Raw genomic sequence first — 18,209 nt, 5'->3', positions numbered from 1 at the left:
TTTTGTTTGATATTTCCTCATGATCAGATTCAAGTTATACACCTTTGGCAGGAATATCACAAGAGAAAACTATGTTCTTTGTATTGCATCCTACTGGATGGGGCATTATTTCAATATGTCTCATTACTGATGGTGTTCACTGAGATTACCTAGTAAGGGATCTATCATACTTCTCCACTGTAAAGTTAGTTTTCTCTTTGTAATTAAGAAGTATTTTGCAGGGAGGTAATTTGAAACTAAATATCCTGTGAAACTTGAACTTACTCTTTTACTATTATCTCTGTGGACTGATGGCTTCCTGTTTCATTCAGTGAGTTATAATCTGTTATCATTATTTATTTTGATACTCATGATGTCATGATCTCCCCACTGGGGGTCACTTCAAGCTGACTTCTGGGTCTCTTTGACATGTCCCATCACTTTCTGAGTATATTCCTTGTTTTCTGACACAACAAACTAATCTAGGCTCATTTTGTATTTTCTCTTCCTACCTCAGCCCTGGAATCAACTACTTCTCCAATGAGCACAAAATGGTATTTATAAGATAAAATCTTTACTACTGGAGTATTGTTTCTCCACCCCTGCTTATTTGGCTGGACTAGGGAACACATATAGGTGTACACACACCTATCTGTATTTATTTCTCTGACAAATACGTAGTGAAAACACAAGTCTACAATGACACCTTAATTCCAATCCAACATTACAGGTCTCATTATATTCTTCTCCCTTTCCATATTTATAACTTCCTTCCTTGACAACAGGAAACCTAGCTCCTTTTGTATTATCTGACATACACACTTATTTAACCAGTCTGTGGTATGTAACAAATATCCTATCTCTGCAGCCATCCCCTTGCCTGCATGGACGTCCTCTCACTCCATTTGGGCTCTGATTCCCTACAGTGGACACACTCACATGCCTGGCCACACTTCTCACCCCACTTAGATTGATGCTGGGTTGCTCCTGTGTACAGTCACCTTCCTCAATCTGTTAGAGCTTTTTTTTTTTTTTTTAAATAAGATTTTATTTGTCAGAGAGATCACAAGTAGGCAGAGAGGCAGGTGGCAGAGAGAGAGGGGGGAAGCAGGCTCTCCACTGAGCAGAGAACCCGATGCAGGGCTCAATCCCAGGACCCTGAGATCACAACCTGAGCCAAAGGCAGAAGCTTGACCCACTGAGCCACCCAGGCACCCTGTTAGAGCTTTTATATACCATGCTTTCACATGTGGATACTCTGCTCAATTCACTGGGGGCTTTGACACTTCATGGTAGATCACCAGTCTTCCCTCTACCCCAAATGTGGTTGCCCTTCTTATCTTGCTCAGGTTCCAACATCTTGTTCTGGGTTAAAGTGGCACCAGAATTCCACTTTGCATGAAGACCTACCTTGTTCTGCAATTCTTAATGTCTTTACAAATAAACCAAAAAAGTAAGGGAAAGAAAACAGGAAGGGTCTGATTGTTTTTCTATCAACACATTTATTTGCTTTTACTTAAAACTTATTGTAAATAATAAGGAATAGCTCTGAAGTGATGGCTTATATATTTTGCATTTTTTCATTGCAAATGCAGGAGGTTGAGCCCCACATTGGTGCTAGATATCACAAGTGTAAATACCTTCAAAATGCTGGGTTCTCACTACAAATCTAGCTTCTTAAAAGTGTGAGCAATATTTACAGCTTCTTAGAAGTTTTTAGGAGTAGAATCTCTAATTACAATTTGGACTTTATTATTTTTCAACTTGGAATAAGGTCTAAAACTCATACCTAACTCTAACTCAAAAACCATCATCATTCAGCTAAATAATTTATATGCAAAATATAAACTGAAAAGCTTATTTACTTTTTTATTCATTTTGGAAAAGCATTGAAATTTGAATTGAAAGCTACTCTGAAATGATCAAGTCTCTAAAGTATAATTTTAGAGGATAAAACCTATACGGATCCCATGATCATTATAATTGAAAGCAATAATTACAATACATTTTTTAAGTACAAAGAATCCTATCTTGTTTTAAGAAAAGCTAATATAGAAATAGTTAAATGCAAATATAAAGGGACTGATTAAGGAGTTTCTTCTAAAGTAAATTCCCTAAATATTTAAAACAGAATTCAGTTTTAGATATATTTTTTTAGGAAACTCTTTAGGGTTAAACCAAGGTAATTAGAGGGGCGCCTGGGTGGCTCAGTGGGTTGAGGCCTCTGCCTTCAGCTCAGGTCATGATCCCAGGGTCCTGGGATGGAGCCCCGCTCTCTGCTCAGTGGGGAGCCTGCTTCCCTTCCTCTCTCTCTGCCTGCCTCTCTGACTACTTGTGATCTCTGTCTGCCAAATAAATAAATAAAATCTTAAAAAAAAAAAAAACCCAAGGTAATTAGAAAGTATAACACTTAGAGACACCTGCTTTGAATGTTATACCTTCAAAAATCTTCCGAAAATCAGCAGAAATTGAACTTTAGATATATTATCACATTAAATAAATGAATATAACAAGTTCTTAAATACCATGAGAGAAAAGTTCAATAAAATAAAATGCAAATCATTTTTCCACTTTAAGAAATGCTTTGCTACAAACTTCTCAACAGAAAATAGCTCATTTAGTTATCTCATTATTAGCATGGGTTGTCAGAAAAAAAATTATTCTATTCAGATATTACTTAAATTGAAACGCTGGTTTCATCAACTGTGAATCTTAACATTAACCTTGAATTTATGGTACATACCATCAGGATCTGATATTATATCTAGAAGAGATTTATCCAGAGTAGTTTTGCTCATTATTTTTTCTTCGTATTCAAAATATACATCTAGTTTTCTTGCCTGTTTCAAAATAAATATTAGATTAGGCTACATCAAGTAATAAAAACATACTAAGGGCCTCTCAGCTTACAAGTTTCTATGTTTTATGATCAATTTTTAAAAACAAGCATTTTCTAATAGAATTTATTTTCAAAGTTTCTTACTTTTGATTACTTAATGTGAAAAACAATTGCCTATTTTATCATATCTGACTTACAAATTCAGAAGTAATTCTGCATATTATACATATATTAGCAAAGAGAAAAATCACACCAATCTCATTTACTATATTAATTAGCAACTAGCATATAAATTATATTGTATTCCATGCAAATTAATGTCAGGTAGTTAGGTTATGTTTACTTTTTTAGTCCACAAATCCATACATTTTTACCTTAACTACACAGAAAATTACCCTAAATAATTTTCAGTGGTTTTTAAATAAAACTAATTTTCCTACTTAATTCTTTGAAGTTTTAGGTAATGGAAAAGTAGTCAAACTTAGCTTTTCTGTATGATACCTCTTCTGAATTAAAATTTATTAAAATTATCCAAAAGAAGTTAAAATGTTAGGTTCCTCCAAGGTAAATAAAAATTATCATTACCGAGTATCTACTAAATTATGATTCAATAATACCAAAGAGAAAAGAATATAATTTCTATTGAAAGTGTTCACAATCTAGGAGTAGAAAACATTCATGAAATAAATTAGAATACTCAGAGATACCAATGAAGAACCAAACTATAAACATAGAACATAAATATATTAAGCTAAAATGAAAGAGTGAAATAAACAGTTAACCAACTGTAGAGGAGAAAGTAATGTATTTTGACTTAAGTTTTGAAAGTGATTTGGGGACATGAACAGAGGTCATGTCAGTGAAACGGATCATACCATGGCATAATCAGAGTGCAGAATTCTGAATGGTAAAGTAAGGAGTGATTTCATATATAAGGTAACAGAAAGTCAGTCAGAGTCCTTCAGTCCCATCCCCCCGCAGTGGCACACAAGGCCAGAGTTTTAAATAGATGAAATACTTTAAAATACGTTAAAAATCAAAACAACATAAAAAGGTGTATTTTGAGACCTGTCCTCACCCATCTTCTCTTCTACCCCTATGCCTATGGATATTTACTTCAATTATTTCTTCTATAGTTGTCCAGTTCCTTTATGCAAAATGTAAGAAAATAGGGTCTATATCCTAGTATTCTGCTTTTTGACACAAAGGGAATATACTATACTCTTCTGTTCCTTGCTTTAACTCAACAATCTATTCTGTATCAATACATAGGGAATTCCCTTGTCAGTCCACTCCTAGTAGTATAATAAACTCTGTAAACAGAGTTTTCCTTCTTACAAATCTTTTGACCCTTCATAGTGCTCAGGCAGGAACTATTTTAGCTACTGTATAAAGCTTCTTTCAGTACCACAGATTAAGAGGTGAAGTCTTAGGAATGGAAAAATATAATATTAAAATGGACAAAAGAAATAGGAAAGAGATCCTAGGAAAGAGACCATGATAGTGGCTGTGGGAATGGAAAGAGACAGATATGTAATAACATGTGAATGGAGATGGGAAGCAAGGTAGTGAAAAAAAGTCAAAGGTAACTCCAGGGGAACTAGGATGATGGCAGTAGCAACTATGTTAATGTGAACTGAATATTAACTGGAAAAGGCTAATTATCTGTAGAGTGGAGCCAGGAAAGAGGAGGTGGGAGGTGCTAAAACTGTATTAAGCTGACTTCAGGCCCTCATAATCTTCTCTAGCCAACCTTTTCTGTTTCACCACTATTCACTGTATTTAGTTTCCTTTAGTCACATCAAATAACCTCACTTTTCATTAAACATCATGTATGCTTTTAGTCCTCTAAGCACAGGCTTGGGTTAGTCTCTTAGCTTTTTAAGAATATATTCCTTCTCCATTACCTGTGCAGTGAATTCTATTCATTAAGGACGAACTTCTGTGCAACTCTCTTCAATCTCCATTTCTTTCTCTTCTTGCCCCTCCCTCAATCTCCTTCTTGGCTGGAAGAATTTATTATTCCCTTGAATGTGTACCATCAGCATCATATATACCTCTTCATAGTATGATCACACTTTATTACTCTTCTTTGTTTACATCCCACCCCTCTAGAAATTGTTTAATCGTTTCACCCTGGGAGTCTAAATAGCACCTGGCTGATAACAAGTACTTGACAAAGTATTTGTTGAATTTTTCAACCAAGAGCAGGACATACACAGATCAAGTACTAATCTTTAGAAGTCATGAGAATAGATAAATGAACTTCTAGAAGTGAAAAATGCAAAGAATTGTCTTTGGTGATTTAATACATAAAATTAAGTATTCTAAGGGCCATAATGGACTTTAATGTCTGTACACACAAATCAGGGAAGAAACATGGTTCATTAGATTTCTTTTGCTTTCTTCTTGATATATCAACATACTTACATTTAAAGTTCTAATAGGCAATAGAAATAGAATCCAAAATAAGTTAGTTTGACTAATAATGAATAGGGAGTTTCTTTTGGAGGTGATGGAAATGTTCTAAAAGTACATTTTGGCTGTGGCTGCACAACTCTGTAAATATACTAAAAACTAATGAATCATACACTTTAAATAGGTGAGCTGTATGGTATGTAAATTATACTTCGATAAAGCAGAAAAGAAAAGTAACTTAGCACTTTAATATACCGATTCCCATAAAAGAGGGAAAGGAGCAAAGTCCAGATTTTCTAATCTGCATATGGGACCTAGTTTATGTCCAGGATCTATTTGTGCAAGGCATTTTACTTGCAGCTATGGCTTTCAAATGCTTTTAAACAGAGAACCTCAGGACCCTTACTCTCAAACCGTATCTTCTGCAGAACCCTAAACATAAAATAGATATAAATGACCCATCAAATGTCCTTATAATGATCTAGAGTACCACTACTAGCATTTAAAAACTATTAATTTAGATAATCTCATTTAATTCTTCAAGTAATACTATAAACTAGGAATGATTAGTCCCATTTTAAAGATGAAGAAACAGACACACAGAAACATATATTTATTCAAGGTTACCAGAGTAGAAGTAGTAGAGAGTTCAGATTCAAATCCCGGTCAGACTCCAATGTACACCACAGATAAAGAGTAGGGAAAATTATATTTTCCTCAAGTATAATTTATTGCTTCTTTTGTATATGCTTTATGAAAGAAAGTATATTTGTTGATTAGTACATATTTGGGCTTTTTTTTTGTAATACACATAATTTATGTATATGTGTAAAAGGTTATTTTGGCCAATATATATATTATCTAGAGATCCTTTCTCAGTTTCTTGAAGTAAAGGAAAATACCAAGAGAAATAATTTCTGTAATCCCAAAGATTAATTATTTTTATATAATGTGAGTTTAAAGGAGAATACAATTTGGATAACAATAGTTACATGTAAAACAGACAAATTAAAAATATAAAACAAAATAACAAGGTCAAGATAATAAACAGATTTTTAGTAACTTCAATAAATATCAAGAATAAATAGTAGGAAGGGAGTATTATAGAAAACCAAAGGACTATGCATGGAATACAAACTACATCTAGTGAATATGAACTCTGAAAGCCATGAATTTCTCAAAAATCTCTTTAAAAGGGCTAAGTAAAGAATCTGATTTTTTAAAAATTCTAGTGTTTTTCTCCCAATTTCAGAATTGCCAGTGGAAAATCAGCCTGATGTTTTTTACTCTTCAGTATACTACCTCAACATTTATATTAAATTAACATAAAACACACAAGCACAACTTTTTTTGACTGGTAACAGCCTATTTCGAAATAGAACAGAAGTGGGCACTTTTAAAAACCAGCTTGCCCCATTCACTCACAAAAATGGAGAATTCTTAAGAGTTATCTGGGATGTAAGTAGTATTCCTAATTTGTCTTTTGAAAAACCATTACCAAGAGACATCTGTACAGGGTATGAAACCAATTCCTTCTTCCTTTCTGTAACTTTAAGGGATTTTTCCTTCTCTTACCCATTCTTTCCATTCTAGCTACAAACACTACCATTCTGGTGCTCTCTGCTCACTGCTAGGTACAATTCTCACTCCTCACCTTAGTCAATGACTGGTTGATGACAAAGTCTAGAGTAGTATTTCTTGGCTTTCCCTCTTTTCCAAACCCCAGTTCTATCCCCTAGCACAAGTTAGCAGTGAAAGTAAAGGTAAGAAGGATTAGAGTTGGGGCACCTGGTCAGTAGGTTAAGTGTCTGACTCTTGACCTCAGCTCAGGTCTTGTTCTCAGAGTCGTGAGTTGGGCTTTGCACCCAACTTAAAAACAGAAAAAAGGAAGGATGAGAGTTATACCTCCTTTTACCATTAGGAATCTCAATATTCTTCTTCTACTTCTCACAGGAGAGAGAGGGGATGATAAACCCTTCTCAGTTGAAAGACAATACTAGGAATATTCCACATAATGAATTAAACAGGGTTTGAAAGAACAGGTGATCTATGAATCACATCTTATCTACAGTAAAGCAGAGCCTAAGATAAGATGAACTTAGAACTGTATTTTTAGAATATAACCTATACCTAAGTTGAAGATCATTTAAAACCTAGCTTTTCCTTTTCTTTCTTTCTTCACATGTTTAATCCCTACCATCCTTTAGTGCTGTATTTGGATATCCAATCCCCTGGGTGGGTAGCATTTGTAAGCTCTATCATAAGTCTGCAGTTGCTCTGTCACTAGAATATGAACGCCTTGTGACTACTTATTTATTATTATATGTCCTGTCCCCTGCAAGGTAACGATTTCTCCAAATCTCAACTGCTTTCTAGGATACAACAAAATAGCAGTTAATATATTTTCTATTATTTAGGTGTACATTTTGTTGCATTTCACGCTGGTGGGTTTGAACTGGTTTGCCATCATAAAAAAATATGTGGTGCAAAACCCAGATAATACATGAAATTATCTTTGAAGGTGTTCTATGACATGGGTGGATGAATATATTTACTCTGGAGTACTTGTTCATTTGACAGAATGACTTAGAAATCATAAATAAAACTCATCTATGCAGTGATGGACTTTGCACTTTCAAAGTAAGGAACTTGGTTAGGATCTTCAATTTTTACAACAGGCCAACAATCTAACCACTTATTTCATTTCCAGATAGATACATTTTTCTCTCAACCAAGAACACTGAATTTCTAGCATTTCAGGCACAAATCAAAATATGCAACTTCAACTTCTCTGCTATCCAAATGAAAAAAAGTAGGAACATACTATTTAAAGAATATGCAATGTTTCCACTCTAGATACTAAACGCTATAAACTTAGACCTAACTAACTTGGAAACCTCATAAACTCCCTCACTGAATTATATATATATATATATATTTTTTTTGAATTATATATATTTTTTAATTTTTTAAAAGATTTTATTTAGGGGTGCCTGGGTGGCTCAGTGGGTTAAAGCCTCTGCCTTCGGCTCAGGTCATGGTCCCAGGGTCCTGGGATCGAGCCCCACATCGGGCTCTGCTCAGAGGGGAGCCTGCTTCCTCCTCTCTCTCTGTCTGCGTCTCTGCCTACTTGTGATCTCTGTCTGTCAAATAAATAAATAAAATCTTTAAAATAAAAAGATTTTATTTATTTTAGAGGGGGAGACAATGTGTAAGCAGGTGCAAGCGAGGGTGGAGGAGGGCAGGGGAAGAAGACCGAGAACCTCAAGCAGACTCCCATCATGACCTGAGTGGAAATCAAAGTCAAACACCCAACCAACTAAGCCACCCAGGCGCCCTGAATTATATTTAATATTAAACTCATGACTTTCATTAAGGTTATTATATAGAAGTAATTTTATATTAAAATATAAATTTTATATGTATAAGAGTTAAAATTATATTAAAATTAATTACACAAAAGTGTAACTGATATTAATATACTGTATCATTACATCACTCAATTTATTCTAGATAACGCCCAATATGAGCAATGTATTTTGTAATCCGATGCTAAGCAACAGTTTGCTTAGAATAAAAAATATACTTAAAGTAAATAAATATATAGAAAGAAAGAAAATTTAAGGGTCCCTGGCTGGCTTAGTCAGTGTAGCATGTGACTCTTGATCTCGGGGTCATGAATTTGAACACCATAGTGGGAGCAGAGCTCACTTAAAATAAATAAATAAAAAATTTTAAAAAAGAATAAAAAACTTCTCCTTTCTGACAGGAAGGGTTTGTTGTTGTTGTTGTCTTAATCACATCTGTCTTTTTTTGAATCTGGCTTGCCTGATAATACAAAGCCAAATTTGAGAATTATCATCATAACTGTATGTCACCTATTCCATTTTTATTTCATTATTTTTGTTCCATGCGCTATTTGTGAAATCTGCCTCAAATCTGCTCTAGGAAACAGAAACAACTTTAATCTATAAGTTATACTATATATTGACTCCTAAAAATAAAATGACTAAAGTGACCTATGTCATAAAAATTTCAACATGTAAATGAAATTGTCTTTATAGATAAAAAGTATTAAAAATACAAATATTAGCAACCTTATTATAATGAAATACCCAAAACTGCTTTACTTATAATATTTCTGGAAAAAATAGAGATTTATATGGTACTTATAAACATAAGAAGTCTTAGTTTACTATGACTCTCAGAAGCTTTTAGTTTTAGTTTATACCAACAATGTGTTGAACTCTTAAAAGATATACCCAGGAAAGGAAGAGTAAATCTTATTTAAAGTAAGTGCCAGAAAGGAAATAATAAAAATTAGAGCAGAAATCAGTGAAATTAAAAACAAGAAATTAACAGAGAAAAATCACTGGAACCAAAAGCTGACTCTTTGAAAAGATCAATAAAATTGATAAGATATCTAGCCAGGTTAACTAAGAAAAAATGAGAGAAAACACAAATGGAAAATATCAGAAATGAAAGAGAGGCCATTACTACTGATCCTATGACATCAAAAGGATGATGGAGTATTTGAACAATTCTGTGCCCATAAACCTGAGAGTCTAGGTGAAATAACTCACTTCTTTAAAAGACACAACCCATGAAAATTCACTAGAAGAGAAACAGATAACGTGAATACATCTACATCTATTAAAGAAATTGATCAATAACAAATAACCTTCCACAACAAAAAGCCTAAGGTCTAGGTGTGCTCACTAGTGAATTCTGTCAAGCATTTAAAGCAGAAATTATAACAATTCTCTATAATCTATTTCAGAAAATAGAATGCAAATAACGAGAAACTAGATGCTTTCCAGCTAAGATCAGGAACAAGGCAAGGATGTCACCTCTCGCACACCCATTTAACACTGTATGGCAAGCCCCAGTTAATGCAACAAACAAGAGAAGGAAATCAGAGGTATACAGATTAGGAATGAAAAAATAAAACTCTTCATTTGAGAAGACACAACTGTAATGAAGAAAATTTCAAAAAAATTTCTGGAACTAGTAAGAGACTATAGCACAGGTGCAGAATACAAGGTTAATATACAAAGTCAACGGCTACAGTAGGAAAAAGGCAAGGATGTCCCCTCTTGCACTCTTTCAACATCATAATGGAGGTACTAGCTAATGCAATTAGAAAAGAAAAGGAAATAAAAAGAAAAAAGACAGGGAATGAAGGAATAAAATTGTCTTTGTTCACAGATAACATGCTTTTTTATATAGAAAATCTGAAAGAAACGACAACAAAAACTCCAGGAACTAGTGAGTGATTATAGCAAAGCTGCAGGATACAAGGCTACTATATAAAAGCCAACTTCTTTCTGATACATTAGCAATGACCAACTTAAATGTGAAATTAAATCAAAAACACTATTTTTCTTTAGTACTCAAAAAATAAGTAAATCAAATAGTTATAAATCTAACAAAATATGTATAAGATTTTTATAAGGAAAGCTATAAAACTCTGATTAAATAAATAAAAGAACAATGAAATAAATGGCGAGAGATTCCATGTTCTTCCCAACTTGATCTATAAATTCAATACAATCTCAATCAAACCCCCAGCAAGTTATCTTGTAGATATCAACAAACTGATTCTAAGGTTTATGTGCAGGCATGGGAGACCCAGAATAACCAAAACAATACTGAAGGAGAAGAAAAAAGATAGAGGACTTTATCACCTAAAATATAGCCACAATACTTATGTGTTACTAGCCAAAAAGGAGGACAAATAACAGAAAAGAGATATGCAGAAACAGACCCACACAAATATAGTCAGCCTATCTTTCACAGAAAAGCAAAAGCAATTCAATGGAAAAAGGACAGTCTTTTCAACAAACAGTGCTGGAACAAATGGATATCTACATGTAAAGAAAAAAAAATTAATCTAGCATAGACCCTACCTTTCACAAAAATTAACTAAAAATGGATCATAGCCCTTAAGGGAAATTCAAAACTATAAAACTCCTAGAAGATAACATAAGAGGAAATTTAGATGACTTTACGTATAGCAAAGACCTTTTAGATACAACACCAAAGGCATGATCCACTAAAGAAAAAAATCAATAAGCTGGACTTAATTAAAATTAAAAGCTTCTGTTCTGTGAAAGATACCAAGAACCGTCAAGAGATTGAGAAGACAAGCCATAGGCCTGGAGAAAATATCTGCAAAAGATACATCCATTAGAGGACATTTCCCCCCAAAATATAGAGAACGCTTAAAACTCAACATTATGAAAATAAACAACCAGCTTAAACAATAGGCCCAAGAGGGGAACAGACACCTCACCAAAGAAGATCCAGATGGCAAGTAAGCATATGAAAAGATGATCCACATCATATGTCATTAGGGAACTGCAAATTAAAACAATATTAGAATCACTGAAATCCAACATTGACAACACCAAATGCTGATAAGGATGTGAAGCAACAAGAACTCTCATTCACTGCTGGTGGGGATGCAAAATAGCACAGCCACTTTGGAAGGCAGCTTGGCAGTGGGCAGTTTTGTTACAAATCTAAACATACTCTTACCAGATGATCCAGCCACCAACTCCTTGGTATTTATCAAAGGAGCTAAAAACATACCCACCCATAAATCTTTCGTGGGCATTCACAGCATAACATATATATCCAGATAGTGAATCTACCATTCTACCATTCTACTATACTACCCATAAAAGTTTCCTTGTTTTAATGCCTCCCTTTCAGCCCTCCAACACTCTTCTCCAAGTTAGTAGGCAAGCACTGATAAGCATTTTGTCACTGTAGATTAACTTGCATTTTTATGAATTTTATGTAAATACAATCATAGATTCTGTACTCTTCTCTAATGTGGCTTCTTTCACTCAGTGTATTTGAAATACAAACATATTATTGTATGTGTCAACAGTACCTTCCTTTTTATTGCTGAATAGTATTCCATTTTACAGATATACCACAATTTATTTATCCAATTCAGCTGTTGGTGGACATTGATTTGTTTCCAGCTTTTGGTTATTACAACGAAGTTGCTATGAATATTTATGCTGTGTAAAATAAACACAGGCTTTCATTTGTCTTGGGTAAATGCCGAGGAACAGAATGGCTGGACCAATGACAGGTTTAACATTTTAAGAAACTGAGAAACTATTTTCTAAAGTGGATATAACATTTTGTATTTCTACCAGCAGTGTATCAAAGTTCTAGTTCCTCTATATCTTTGCCAAAGGTTGGCATTACTGATTTTTAAATTTTAGACACTTTTAATAGATGTGTAGTGACGGCTCATTGTGGGTTTTGCTTCCATTTTTCTAATGATTACTGAGATTGAACTTACTTGTCACCTATATATCTTTTTTAGGTAAGTCTGTTTAAACCTTTTGTCCATTTTTTAATTAGGTTGTTTATTTTCTTATTATTGAATGTTCTAAGAAGTCTTTATTTCTTTGAATTTAACCTTTATAATTGGGTCTCAATGACAATGCTTCAGCTTAACAAAAGCAGATGGCAGAGAAGTAAGAGCAAAGAGCTAGAGAAGGTAATTTCACACTTTTTTTGGAAAGGTGGAAACGGTCTCCTGAAACTCACAGTGAGTGAGAAGTTAAAAGGATATTCCAACTCATTCAAGAGCTACCTTTGGTCCTAATTGAAGAAAACTTCAAGTTCTGACAGTGACTAATCTTATTTGGGTAAGACTAGGTAAAAGACGATGATAGCTTGTCCACTGGGGACTTTCTATTATAGAATATATTGTCTCCCTGCCTTGAAAAGACACCAAGGTCATATGAACATTCGCTTCGTATATATACTGAGATCATTTAAAATATAGCCAGAGAGGGGCTAAGCGTCTGCCTTCAGCTCAGGTCATGATCTCTGGGTGCCAGGATCAAGCCCCTCATTGAGCTCCTGGCTCAGTGGGGAGTCTGCTTCTCCCTCTCCCTCCTGTTCATGTTCTTTCTCTGTTTCAAATGAATAATAAAAAAAAATACAGCCAGAGAAATGTTCTGATTTCTAGTACAGTAAATTTCTTCCCTACTGTGATAGGGGAGTGATGATCAATTAATCAAAGTTAGTTAATGTAAAAAATGACCAAAACCCCCCCGACAAACCTGTTGGTGTGTGTGTGTGTGTGTGTGTATTTTCTAAATACTGCCTTTTAACCTAAGACCTAAAACACACAATCATCTGTCAATCTTGATGTAGGTCTGATACCTTTTGAGTACAGAGGTTTCACTAAACTTTTTTTCCTTTCCTACATAAAGCACACCTAAAATGGATCACCTATGATTTCTAGGTTCAAATTCTCTGAAGTAGAACCAAAAACCTTACAGACATTTACAAAGAAATTTTAGTTTTTTTCAAGATTTTCCAAGTTTTATAGTTAAATTTTCTTTTTTTTTTTTTTTTTTTACCCTATACAAAGTTAAATAGTAAAATCACCATCTTCAGTAAGGCTAAGGTATATACCTTAGTTTTAAAGAAAAAAATCCTCTTTTCCTCCTCATACAATTAGCATAGTTTGGAATCAAATATAAATAACTCTTAGATAAACAAAATTCAACCTGTGAGGCATCCTAGCTGCCAGCTGTCTGCATCTCATAATATGGCCAGCAGCTGCCATGTTTTATATCAGGAATAAAGGGCACCAGTTAATTTGGTGTGTTGACTAGTGGAAATAAATGGAGAGAGTGTCAATTTTATTTTTAAAGCTTATCTTCCCCTAGAAGAGATAAAGAAGTTGAGCCAAAGTAAAATAAGCCCCCTGAAGGAGATGCTAAGGTTAAAAGCTAGCATTGTTACCAACGGCTAAGCCTTGTTCAGAGTGTAGACCTAAGGCAGTAGTACATCTTCTTGATCAGATGATGTCTTTAGATCTAACTCAGTATCTCTTAACATTCTCCAGAAGCAGCAGCAAAACAAAAATGAAAAAAATGAGCATCAATGAAGCCTCAATCCATAACAGCTTTTTAATAGTTTTTTAATAGTTTGTTTTTTGCTCATTATATTAGGATAGAGTGTTCGGATGTTAGAGATCTTCCTTTCAGATGGGAGCATTAGGGGAAAAAGTACACCATGCCGCTCTTATCTCTCATCTATTATGACTTACACATTGGTGTCTTTTCCTTTTCTTAGGTAATGCTGAAGAGTACTTAATTCACTTTGACTATGCAGGTGGGATAACAACAACTGAAATAAATTAAAATTTGTCCATAAATTATTTAAGTAATCTCAGGAGTCATTCTCCCAAAACCAGCAACTAGTGAAGCCGTATTTGTATTAGAAATGAAAGAATTGCTACAAAGTGATTTAATAGGTATGGATTACTCAAAACAAATGAGAACTCAACAATTTATTCTTTAATCTATTAAGCTAAAGTCAACCACTCAAGCCATTAAAATCATTAGAATATTAATAAACATAGGTAATAATATTTGCTAAAGTTGTGGCAAATAGATCTGCTGTTTTTAGCTTTCCACTAAAACAATGATTGCCAGATAACTCATGGCTATCTCCTCTTAGTATTGTTTCAGAAAATGATCTAAGGAAATGTAAAAAGCAGTTATGATCTAAACAACCCAAAAGGAGAAATATGCAAAACTACAATGAAGATGAATACCAAGGGAAATGTTCTAAGATCTCTGCATAAAAAATCATAATATTCTTCCTAATGGTAATAAAAAAAAATTTACCACTTAGATGAATAAACAAAGTTTACAAAGAAGCTAAGCTCAAACAGTCAATAAACTCTGGTGAAAAGAGAAGAGATTATGGAGAAAAAAACTTACTTAATATTAACATTATAGCCAGAGGTACATGGTATAGAATAGTAATAGTATAAATAAACATGCCACTTAAAAAGTATTACAAGGTTGGAAATTTAATAATTATGGAAGACTTTAAGAAGATATTTTATAACCAGGAGTAACGAGAAATAATGAGAATAGCAGAATTTATATGCTAATTTTGACAAGGAAGAAGAATAACTTAAAAGAGAGGGTTAACATTACAAGGACTCTTCACAGAAAACATATTAGAATATTTCTTGGAGTAGGCAGTTTATTAAATACAACTGTAATTGCTATGTAAATATTTAAGACAAATATGCTCCTTTACCAATGATATTTAAAGACACTTTGTTGTTGACTGGGTTTCTTAAAATGACCCAGAGGGAACAGTGTATCCTACAGAGGGCATCATTTTCCCTCTGCAAGTGAATGTCCTTTATAGCACGGTTTCTTTAAATCAGACCCTATTAAAAAGGATGTCTTGAGTTACAATAAAACAATGATCCCAAAATGTGTGGCTTTTATATAACACCACTTAACACACTGAATGACAAATTAGTTTGAACTTGTCTTAAAAAGAGAGCCAAAATACCAGGTCTTAAAGCAGAATTATGTAGATCATGCATGGCAGCATGTTAATGTCAGACAGACAACCTCTATTAGCACGAAGTGATTTTGAAAAACTCACATAAAATCATCAGTGTAAAATACAAACAAACATCATTAAGAATTTATAGTAAATTCTTCCCTATAAAACACTATTTTTCATTTAGACAGCAGTAAAAGCTATCTTTCAATTCCACGCTTATTTCCAAAACTCACCCATCACTCATACTCTTCAGTTCTCCATTTGAAACATAGATCTGTCATTAATCTCCAATGACTTCCCATCCCACTTAAATTGCTATTTCTCTTGCTACCATAGTCTATCACTTTCTCCCTCCTCACCATAAGCACTATTAGTCTTCTTTTATATCCTTAAACACACCAAACTCATTCCCTGTTTTAAGGCTTTCGCACTTTTTTGTCTCTCTGACTGGTACAGTTGGCCCTGAGATTTTTACTAAGTGGCTCCATGTGATTCAGGTCTCTAGCTCAGACATCACATAAAAGGTGATATCCCTAATGACTTACTCCTAACCACTTAGAGTAGCCCTCCAACTGTTCTGTAACATCTCCTATCACCTTATTTTTATATCACCTAAATGACTGAAGTTATCTTGTTTTCTAATTTGGGTACTTTGTTTTGTTACTACAATATTAGCTCCAAGAGAATAGAGACCTTGTCTTATTTATCAAAGAACTTCTAGGGCCTAGCACAACACAGTTATTCAAAAACATGACTTAATAAGTCAATTAATTTAGCTAGAATTTTCTCAAACCATAAGCTCTAGTATCTGACCTGGAGTATATTCATATAAAATTTGTAGCAGTATAATATTTATAAAGTTTTCTGAATAAGATGAAACTGAGGTGCTTTCCACAGGTACAATAATGAATTACACTGAGTTACACAAATCAGGTTTGATAGTAGGAGCTGAGCTTGGCATTTTCCTGGTTTTACAGCTATGAGACCTGAGGTCAGAAAATAAAATGTTAAGGATCAATAAACTTTACTTTGAAAAAATAGAAAAAAACCCCTAAAGTCAAAGAAAATCCAAAGAACAATTTAAATCTTACAGCCTATGAATTTGTTTTTACTTCTTTTCTATTTATTTGCATGTAGCTCCTAGCACCCTGCCCAGCACACAGTAAATACTCTAAAAATGTTTGATTAATGGAGCATAAGACCCCTAGAATTTAATTACAATTTAACAGATGTAAACTAGACTTATAATTTGTTTTGAAGCAATAAATTTTTTAGAACTTTTTATATTAGATTCATTCTTCACCTTGTAAGCAAAGCTTTTCTTTCCTACTGAAGGAAATTCTCAGTATAACTCTCTGCTGCATAATGATCTCAGGTATTTACAGATCTGAGTAACCTTTTCCCATTTTACAAAGATGGTACATATGGAAGGGAAAATATCATCAATAGAGTCATCTGAAGACAGCATAATTATTCTATTTCTATTCCTGTAGGTACATGAAAATAGCAAATATCAATACTGAGATGTGGAACAAAAGAAATGCATGTTTAAATTCATGTTGCACAATGTCCATTATCTATCTGTGCTAGCTCCACCCTATTCTCTATAACTTTTTAGATCATTTAAAAAAGGAAAATGTTTAAGTCCCCTTTCCATAATTCAAGGTGTTATCAACATCCTTGATAGGCAACAAGCATATTTAGCCTTTTTACATTGCTTTTTCAAATGTAATGTATCACATGGAAAGCAGGGGTCCATAATAATCATGTCCTAACATATGGTCAATCTATCATTGAAATTCAGCTCCACACCCAGAGAATAAGTGACAGTAGAATACTGAGGGACTGATTAAGTCAGGCTGATAGGGGATAATCATGAACAAAGTAAGGAGATAAAAGAGCTATGATAACAACATATAGAAAATATAATCTTCTTTTTTTCAAAATCACAGAACAAGCGACAGCAGCTTTAATGGTGAAAGACATCTAAAACTAAAAGTTAATGGACATTTTAGATAGTACTATAGTAAAAAGGATGTCTAAATCTGTATTATTGATGGTTAGACACAAGTCTACTGTTAAGAGTAATAAGCGGAGAGAGAGTATTGAGGAAATACTGAGACAACGTAATAGAAATATCACAGATTCTAACTTCTATTTACTGAACATGTGATCTTGCCAAATCACTATTCTCTCTGGATTCTTAACCTTCTTCATTTGCAAAAAATGAAGGTAATGATGTTGCCTTTGGTAATGATATCTCATAATGTTATAGTGAGGCCTCAATGGGATAATGAATATGAAAGCATTTTTAAAAAGTGTAAAATCCTACATAAACAGAATACATAAATACTGTTGGGGGGGGAGTTAAATTTACCTTTATATGTTCTAAAACAGCAGTGGCAACATTTGTATGGAGATCAATAAGTCTTTTTTTTTTCAAGGAGTTCTGGCAAAGAACTACAAGTATCAAAAAATTGAAAATTAACCATTAAATTTTCTAAGAAAATGACACAGACCTTAATAAAACACACACCTGGGTGTTTCCTCTGAGGAAACTTAGAACAGTAAAAAAGTGACAAGATGCAAGTTAAACTGTTGACCAAATTTA

General features: G+C 33.6%; 1 protein-coding gene across 1 annotated transcript in view; it reads right to left on the bottom strand.

The window, feature by feature from the left end:
* The window catches only part of SCFD1 (sec1 family domain containing 1), a 105,760-nt gene that overhangs the window by 43,473 nt on the left and 44,078 nt on the right, over nt 1–18,209 (bottom strand). Inside the window, 3 exon segments of the mRNA XM_032343997.1 lie at nt 2,723–2,819; nt 17,976–18,035; nt 18,037–18,058. Coding sequence (XP_032199888.1) covers nt 2,723–2,819; nt 17,976–18,035; nt 18,037–18,058 — 179 coding nt within the window.

This window comes from Mustela erminea, chromosome 5 (genome assembly GCF_009829155.1).
Source record: "Mustela erminea isolate mMusErm1 chromosome 5, mMusErm1.Pri, whole genome shotgun sequence".
In the NCBI taxonomy this organism is placed as follows: domain Eukaryota; kingdom Metazoa; phylum Chordata; class Mammalia; order Carnivora; family Mustelidae; genus Mustela; species Mustela erminea.
The sequence above is the reverse complement of the archived record's forward strand: the minus strand, read 5'-3'. Positions and strand labels throughout refer to the sequence as shown.